Source organism: Schistocerca gregaria, chromosome 9 (assembly GCF_023897955.1).
Source record: "Schistocerca gregaria isolate iqSchGreg1 chromosome 9, iqSchGreg1.2, whole genome shotgun sequence".
Taxonomy (NCBI): domain Eukaryota; kingdom Metazoa; phylum Arthropoda; class Insecta; order Orthoptera; family Acrididae; genus Schistocerca; species Schistocerca gregaria.
The window spans coordinates 77957020-77966767 of NC_064928.1; the positions used below are offsets into that span (position 1 = coordinate 77957020).

At 42.5% G+C, this 9748-nt stretch overlaps 1 protein-coding gene across 1 annotated transcript in view; it reads left to right on the forward strand.

The window, feature by feature from the left end:
* The window catches only part of LOC126291731 (uncharacterized), a 235149-nt gene extending 230405 nt beyond the window's left edge, over positions 1-4744 (forward strand). Inside the window, exon 4 of the mRNA XM_049985403.1 lies at positions 1576-4744. Within this exon, the coding sequence (XP_049841360.1) occupies positions 1576-2000 (425 nt within the window). The 3' untranslated portion in view covers positions 2001-4744. The remainder of the gene's footprint in view (positions 1-1575) is intronic.
* Positions 4745-9748: the final 5004 nt, after the last annotated feature.

The window sequence follows — 9748 nt, forward strand, 5'->3', positions numbered from 1 at the left end:
TTGGTGTTTTTGCGTCACTGCACACCTGGTGCTGTCTTTAATGAGGGTACATGGCTATCAACAACATCCAATATACAATTGTTGTTGCTGTGGTCTTCAGTCCTGAGACTGGTTTGATGCAGCTCTCCATGCTACTCTATCCTGTGCAAGCTTCTTCATCTCCGAGTACCTACTGCAACCAACATCCTACTGAATCTGCTTAGTGTATTCATCTCTTGGTCTCCTTCTACGATTTTAAGCCTCCACGGTGCCCTCCAATACTAAATTGGTGATCCCTTGACCCCTCAGAACATGTCCTACCAACCGATCCCTTCTTCAAGTTGTGCCATAAACTTCTCCCCAATTCCATTCAGTACCTCCTCATTAGTTATGTCATCTACCCATCTAATCTTCAGCATTCTTCTGTAGCACCACATCTCGAAAGCTTCTATTCTCTTCTTGTGTAAACTATTTATCGCGCACGTTTCACTTCAATACATGGCTACACTCCATACAAATACTTTCAGAAATGACTTCCTGACGCTTAAATCTATACTCGATGTTAACAAATTTCTCTTCTTCAGAAACTCTTTCCTTGCCATTACCAGTCTACATTTTATAAATTGGTTCAAATGACTCTGAGCACCATGGGACTTAACATCTGAGGTCACCAGTCCCCTAGAACTTAGAACTACTTAAACCTAACTAACGTAAGGACATCCTACTTCGACCAACATCAGTTATTTTGCTCCCCAAATATCAAAATTCATTTACTACTTTAAGCATCTCATTTCCTAATCTAATTCCCTCGGCGTCACCCGTCTTGATTCGACTACATTCCATTATCCACGTTTTGCTTTTGATGATGTTCATCTTATATCCTCCTTTCAAGAAACTGTCCATTCCGTTCAGATGCTCTTCGAAGTCCTTTGCTGTCTCTGATAGAGTTACAGTGTCATCGGCAAACCTCAGAGTTTTTATTCCTTCGCCATGGATTTTAATTCCTACTACGAATTTTTCTTTTGTTTTCTTTACTGCTTGCTCAATATACACATTGAATAATATCGGGGATAGGATACAACCATGTCTCACTCCCTTCCCAACCATTGCTACCCTTTCATGCCCCTCGTCTCTTATAACTGCCATCTAGTTTCTGTACAGATATACAAAGCGAAGCAAAATTCACGCAATCGGACGTCGCAGCTCGATTCCTCACATACAGGTAATACAAAAATGTCCGTCACAGCCGGCCGGGGTGGCCGGGCGGTTCTAGGTTCTACAGTGTGGAACCGTGCCACGGCTATGGTCGCAGGTTCGAATCCTGCCTCGGGCATGGATGTGTGTGGTGTCCTTATGTTAGTTAGGTTTAAATAGTTCTAAGTTCTAGGGGACTGATGACCTCAGATGTTAAGTCCCATAGTGCTCAGAGCCATTTGAACCATTATTTTCTGCCTGCATTTGATTTTTACCAAATAGTGATCATGAGCGCCATCTGCGCCACGACAACTATCCACCTGTAATACGTCCTAAGCACGGCGCCTACGTGTGAGTACGTGGTCGCCATACTGAGCGTGTCTCGTGGTGCTGGTGTCGCAGTGCTGTACGACCAGCTGGCGGTGACGGACTACTCGCCGGGTGGCCGCTACCTCAGCATCACGGCCTGCCACGAGGGCCAGCACTGGACGTACGTGTACGGCCGCCAGCCCGCCCCCGCCGCCCCCGAGGAAATTCGGGCGCTGCACGCGCGCCTCGCCGCCGCCGGCGTGTCCGTCTCCGCCTCTGGCACCACCACCACCACACCCACCGCCTCCACAGCCTCCACCACCTCCGTCGTGGACGACTCCGAGAACGACGCCTCCGGTTCCGGCAGGGGAGGGCAGGAGGCAGCGGGGGCGGCGCCGGCCACGGAGACGCCGACGTCGACGGCACACGACAGGACGCCGCCTCCCTGGTGGCCCGGCCTGACGACGCCCACGCCGACGCCGCTGCCCGTGTTCAACATCACCGAGTGTGGGTGGTAGATGTCCTGAAGGTGTCGCTTGGGCGAAATGTTCCTTGTGTGCCCAATGTCCTCGAGAACTGATGTACTTAACCAAAATGGGTCTGAGTTAGAAGGCAGCCCAATCTGAGCCGGTTTTAGCATCTCCATTCACAAAAGACTGTCAACCGATGAAATTTATTGCGTTTTCCACCTTATACTGAGTAACACTGCATGGTAATAACTTCTTTCTTTAAGACTGAACAAGATCATGCTTCAGTTACGACACAGTTTAATATTTTTGCCCTGCCCAGAGCGCTATGCATTGGCCTGCAACGCTCACTACCTCCACATCCTCTTAGATGTCACGTATAAGCAGATTCCCTACTCAGTTCGCTAACTCTATCAATACACGTGGCTCCTTCTAACATGATGCCCACTGTAGTGATTCCTATCTTGTCCATTCCACTCCCAATCACAGTAACATCACTCAACCAAGCAACGCCTTTTCGTCTAAAGCAGGGGTCTCCAAACTACGGCCCGCGAGGGCCGGCAAGCCAGCCCGCGTTAGGTGGCCGGACATCCCCGGAATCCGGCCCGACAGATATTTGAAGTGGTACCTACAGGGCCAACAATTGAGTTTCGAGGCCTATCGCGACCAACACACCGCGACATTGTCGGACACAATCACGCAACAGAACTATCAAATATATGCTCTGGCTCTGCTACTCGCTACAAGGCTACATAACTAAACTTATTGTTGCGCCGCTTGAAATAACAATGCGTTGACATTCTCTACCTCTTCCTCTTGCAGTAACAGTGTTGCTAACAATGATTTTGAGATTTCGTTAACTTTGCAGGACGCTTTCGTGAAGAATGTGCAGTGACATACCTTTTTTTCGGTGAAATTCGCCAGAATAAAATACGCCAGAATTTCGGTCAGGTACGTCCACCAATCAAAATTATGTAATTAAATAAAAATCGTAGTTCGTTTCAGTGTTAGCTATTCCCAGAAACTTAGATTTTTCCGATTTCATCTTTCCTTTAGCCTTACATTACGGTGATCATGGAGTGCTATGGTGCTTTAATCCCATTAGGTAGATCATGGCCCTTATGAATTCGTGGAGGAGTCAATGTGGCCGCGGACTAAAAAGTTTGGAGACCCCTGGTCTAAAGCAAATGAACAGTACAGCCTTAGTGTCCCACTCAGCATGTACGACAAGAAATTACAAATATGTACAAACATTGGAGAATTAACGAGTTTAGGGACACAGTGTCATTGAGCTCAACTGGTAGACACGCTGAAGAGGCCACTCTGTTGGCAATTTCTTTTGAACAGACGGATTTACTAAATCAAAGACTTATCAACGACCAGGTGCAATAACGTTCATACTTAGCTCAAGTTAGGTGGCTCTATCGATGCGCCATGCTCGTAGACTGTTGCAGTGATGCCAGGTAGCCATATAGCATGTATTCTGCGCATGCGTGGCCCACTTGACCATCCCTGCCCCTGTAGCTTGGTTGCCAGGCTGCCCGTGGATCAGCTACTTCCCCAACCCTGCCCATTGTTGCCTCTTATCACAGAAGGTGTCACAGGTTTTCTCTCTGTCTATGTCCCACAACACACACACACACACACACACACACACACACACACACACACACACACACTGGCCGTGCTCTCTGCTGCCAAAAGGCTATGCTGGCGCAAGCCTCATGTCACGACAGGCTTTCTCCTGACTCACAAACATTTCTTCATGTAGCATTAAATATCTTGTGTCTCACGAAAACCAATATGAACACTGCAGTAAGTAATAAGCCGTCACTACACTCACAATGAGATGAAAATCAAGTGTGAATGTTCAGAGCACAATCAGCATATGGACTTGCCACCCTGGTCTGGCTGAGTGACGCTATTGGCTGGCACATGACATGAACGCTACTGTGCAGACACACCTTCCGTCATAACACAGCCCACTTTCTTACACGCTCATCCCGCCTAAAACACCCCCTGCCACCAAACTTGTTCTCTTCCAAAGTAAAGGCACTAATATCGACTGTGGTGCGGAAATTCAGCAAAATCATTACACCATCTTTCTTGGCAGCTAGTATCACAAGCTGCTTTTCATACAAAGAATTTGCACCGAGTGCCCAATAATCAACTGCATAACCGGTGAAGATACATTCTGCTACCCAAACTAAGTACTTAACATCCGATGAGCTGCACCAGACGTTACATAGATGTCCTAAAGACGAATCTTACCAAAGAGGTAAGTGTCAACACCGTCGTTTGCCATATAATGAGATTACATTGCTAGTATTCACTACCGTAACACTTAAATACTTTTACATTGTAAACTTGTACCATCGTCTATCAATCACATAAAATATCGGCGACATTTGCTTTGTCATATTAGAGACAGTAGTAAAATTGTGGATGTGTCTCATATTAAATGAGGTTTCCATACCACACTTGCTTATCAGTACGTGCTAATGGGACATATTTCGCTTGCCATGAAGTGCAGCATGTAACTTCACAGGTAATGGCCAATTCTGTACATTCTCGCGTACATCATAAACCTAACAGGACAGGCGCTGGGAAGCTGAAAACGTTGAAGAATACACCTGCTCTTGAATTTCGACGGTTAAGCGAATGGGAAGCGACTGAAATAATTGTGACTTGTACGAGTACTGAGTGATATCAATAGCTTTGTGTCATGTGTAACTACAGGTACTGTTTCCTATAATTTCCACTATCTGGTAATAAAAGAAGTAAGAAACATACAATGGTTTTCTTTCCTCTATCATAAAAAAGTACAATACTCAAGATAAATTTAAAATAAACTCAATGCATATACTCTGTCCACCTAAAAATTTCGAAAGCTAATTTGAACTCTGGCGTACGAGCGACGTCAGCGCCGTAATTAGGGTGGCAGCTTGAACTAACAACTGTAAATAACAGATGTGTATTAAACGAGTCATTCGTGAACAGGCAGTGTTAAGTGATGGATGTCTGGTCGTATGGTGTCAACGTTGTGTCCCAAATCGCAATGGAGCTACATTTCTAAGTCAAGTGTTGAAAACATCCTCTAGAATTCTTTGACGAGAGGAAAGTGAGTGTAAAGTTTGTCCCACACTTACTGACTCTCGTACAAAAACAGCGAAGCATGGGTGTCTGCCGCAATCTGATTGAAATGCAAAACCCGCACAGTTTTTTCTGGAAAAAATTATCGTGAATGACGAGAATTCTTGTTATCAATGCTAACCTAACAGAAAACGACGAAGTGCTGAGCGGATCTGTGATTCGCCAACAGCGAAGAAGGTGCGAATATGATGTGGGAGTTGAACAGCATTCCAAAGGAACACCTTTCTAACAATTTCACTTGGTTATATGGGAGTGATGTGCTTTGTGCTAATACGGGAGGAGACTGTCTAGAACATCTGAAGCATTAAAACCACCATCTTACCTTCTTTCTAACTTTTAGTAATCCATTCTCGGAACTTTTTCGACAGACGAAGTATGCCGTACTATTTGAAAAGTGTACTGTGCCGAGAAGACACTTCTAGCAACCCAGTTTGTATGTGTGTGTGTGTGTGTGTGTGTGTGTGTGTAGCGAGGGAAAGGAGGGAGAATGCTATAATAAATTTGGATGCTTGGAGCAGTTTCAAGGATGCAGTTTTGGAGAGGCTGAAAAATATTTCCAGGATAAGGAAAGGATGGACTACCAAGCTGATCTTTCCGGCGTCATCTGAACAGGTAAAAAGCAGAGGGAGGAAAAGAAGACTTCAAAAGGTAAGGAACTGCAATGAGATAAGAGAAGTGTGCTGCCAGAGGACTTCAGCCAAACTACCTGCATACATGACCATCTCACACTCTCAAAGATGTGGGGAAAGTGAGAAGGGGTGGCATGTAAAAATAATTGGATAATCGAAGACCTATGATGCATGCATAGAATCTACAGCAGAGTAACGAGCAGCTAACATTAGATTACCTGTCATAGGATAGAAGTAACTACAAAACGTACCTATGTGGAGATGTTAAACATACTACATCCAGTAAGAGTGAACAGTTGTGATAGTTCACATACACCATCAGAAGTAGTATCTCTTTCACAAAACATACATTGTCTTCAGAGGAGTAGCTCAAAGCGACCTCCAACACTCCATTTAGCGAATTGCTGTATCATGCTTCTCTGAACTCTTCGCAGCACAACTGCAGCCACAGTTATGACAGCAGCATAGAATTGAGCAACCTGTTCTTCGACATTCGCCATTTCTGAAATAGCAGGCGAAGCCAATACTGTAGTCAAAGTTGATCGTTGCCCCTGATACACAACAGGGAGTTTTTGGTGGCGTTTCTACATACAGGTTTATGAGGATTAACTCTGTATCTTTTAAACTGGACTTCTAAGTAGCAAAGAATTCCCTGAAATTTCAGTGGAAGTGCGATTCGTAGGTTCACTCACTATGAGGTAGTTTTTCTGTGTCACAAGACACATGTGAGAAAGATGCACTTGCATACAAGACAAATAAACTGAAAATGAAACAACTACAAACAAATAATTCCCACAAAAACGCTGAACTGAAAGATTTGAAAAACATTAACAGCAAACTGTCTGAAAGTAAAGAACTCATAGTAAAAGATGACACAGGAAAGTCTTTAACTGAAATACATGAAAGAGAATACGTAGAGAAAATGGTGCAATTTTTCCATAGCAACAATGTTGCTGCAACAAAGTCGGAGCCTACAACAAAATTCCAAACTTAACTCGGTAAGCTACAACAAAACTGTAACTTTTTACTGAACAAATATGGAGTAGGTAACTACATAGCAATGAATCCCTCGGCACAGCGAAAGGTTCATAAAGAAAACTGTCCCATTCACGCGATTTTTAACTCATGAAACAGCCCTGCATACTTCATAAGCCGTAACCTAAAAGACCTCATTACCAAACACTATACATTTGAAAATAACTACACCATACATAACACACATGAACTCATAAGCTTAATTGAAGACATCCACATCCCACCAAGAGCTAAATTAGCATCACTAGACATAGTCAACCTATACACAAACAACTCTGTCAAAGAGACTATTAACATTATAAGAAACAATCTGCTTAAATATAAGAAAATTAGTATTGCAGAGATCTGTGAACTCATAGACATACTTTCACTTATTCTAGAGCATAATTCCTTAAGTTCAACAACAACCTGTACCAACGACATGATGGTTTGGCAATGGGAAGGAGCTTATCTGCGATATTGCCTGATATTTACATCAACCATATAGGACAAAAATTCTTCTCAACTAACTAGCACATCTCAAACAAAATAATATACTACAGACGAAATGTTGATGATAGAATCTAGGGTTTTGCAGATACAAACAATGAAATTGATACATTAGCAGCAGATCTAATCAAAATGAACAAAAATATTAAATTCGCAGTTGAACAAGAAACTAACAAAAGCATTAACTTTCTTGACCTGAAGATTTGCAATAGTAACAATAACCATCAATTTAGTATTTACAGGAAACCTAAGACCACAGATGTCAGTATTGACAACTCATCTTACCACCCCTTCCAACAAAAAATGGCATATTTGAGAGCGATGGTACACCGAATTAAAAAAGTACCAATGAGTGACACAGACCAACGAAATGAAATGAATATAATTAAAAGAGTAGCACATAATAATGGATATAAACCCACAATAATAGAAAACCTCCACAACAAAATGCAAACAGAAACCACAGATCCACTTAACAGCAATCCACACAACACGCAATCCAAGCCAAATCAGTGTGCCACAGAAGCCAAACCTAAATATGCTGCTCTACCATATATAGGCCAACTATCATACCAAATAGCAAACTTATTTAAAAAGAAAAATAACACAATCAGGTTTTCCACAAATAATAAATTACGACAAAAAGTAATCAATGATGTAAATACCTTCAAGAGTCCCTATGGTAAATCAGGACTATAAAAACTCAAATGCGATACATGCCCAAAATTCTAAATTGGACAGACAGGCAGAAGTTTTGAAATTAGATACAAAGAACACACTTATGCTTTAAGGCTTGGCAACTTGAACAAATCTGCATTTGCAGTCCATATTGCTGAAGAAAACCATTCAGTGAGAAACATTGAGAACAAGTTAAAAATTTTAAATCTAGCAGATAAACGAGTTACTATGAATATATTTGAAGAAATAGAAATACACACACACAAAAACAGCACCCCAGACTATATCCTTAATGAACAAACCAAGTTAGCTAACACTCCTTTCCTGAAAAATTTCCAAAAATTATTTTCCATCCTCCAAAACAAATAATATTCCTACACCTATCTGCAGATCAAGTAGCAAACTTATAGATTACTGTAATTCTCATGATGCTAAATGTAAATAAATAATTTACTGTTTTGCCTATATAGTACTCCAAAAAAATGAAAGAACTTTATAATTAATGTAACAGTATTCGCTCTAAAACTCACAAAATCAATGTCTCTCTGTACTAGTGTAAAAGGCGTTTCAGTTGCATAAGTGAATATATGATCTGTTGTCAAAAATGGGACATCTCCAAATATTACGATGTATCATAGCGTCTTTGACACTCACATGTTTGTAAGTGCTTTGTATGTATCAAAACATGTGGTGCGTGGTAGAAATCTTTTCTGTGACAAATCTAAAGTGTTCAGTGAGAAAAATTTACGCGTTCAACGATAGCGGGCCGGAGTGACCGAGCGGTTCTAGGCGCCACAGTCTGCAACCGCGTGACCGCTAGGGTCGCAGGTTCGAATCCTGCCTCGGGCGTGGATGAGCGTGATGTCCTTAGGTTAGTTAGGTTTAAGTAGTTCTAAGTTCTAGGTGACTGATGACCTCAGAAGTTGAGTCCCATTGTGCTCAGAGCCATCTGAACCATTTTTTGTTCAACGATAAGAATGCAGTGGGAATGTATTCACATCTGTTGGACGAATGTTATGAAAACAAACACTCCATACGACATTTCAGGTAAGTCACATCCAATGGGAATCTGTAACGCAACCATCTATGTGGCGTCATTATAATTATGTATTATTTATATTTTAGGACAATTAATCTGTAAAACAAATGCACCACATGTTGTAAGGAAAGCACGGAAACCGTCTGAAGATGAAACATAACGATTCTAAACCAGTAAAGTACCCTTTGAATAAAGGACCTGAAAGTAAATTTGTGGCTGGTTGCTGTCACAACACCATCGACATTTGTCTTCAAATAGCAGCCACGTTCTCCAACCATGTCATCATACGGCAAAGTTGCAGTTTCAGAAGGCTTTAGGTTGCTGTAGTTGCTCGGAGATGAAGAGGCTTGCACAGGATAGACCAGCATGGATAGCTGCACCAAACCAGTGTTTGGAGTGAAGACCACAACAACAACACCTTACCCACACAGTTATAGTTGGTGGTGACGTCAATTTATCCTCGATATGTTGGGGCGAAAATACACTGATCAGTCGGACATTATGATCACACAGGTAATAGCCGGTACGTCCACCTTTGGCAAGTATAAGGGCGGTGACGCTTCTTAGCATGGAAGCAATGAGGCCTCGGTAGGTGATTTTTTTTGTGGGGGGGGGGGGGCTGGCACCATATGTGCACACACAAGTCACCTAACTCCAATAAATTCCGAGGAAGGGGGCAATGAGCTCTGACACCACGTTCAATCACATCCCAGATCTGTCCGATCAGGTTTAGATCTGGCAAAATGGAAAGCTTGCTACTGTGCTCCTCGAACCCT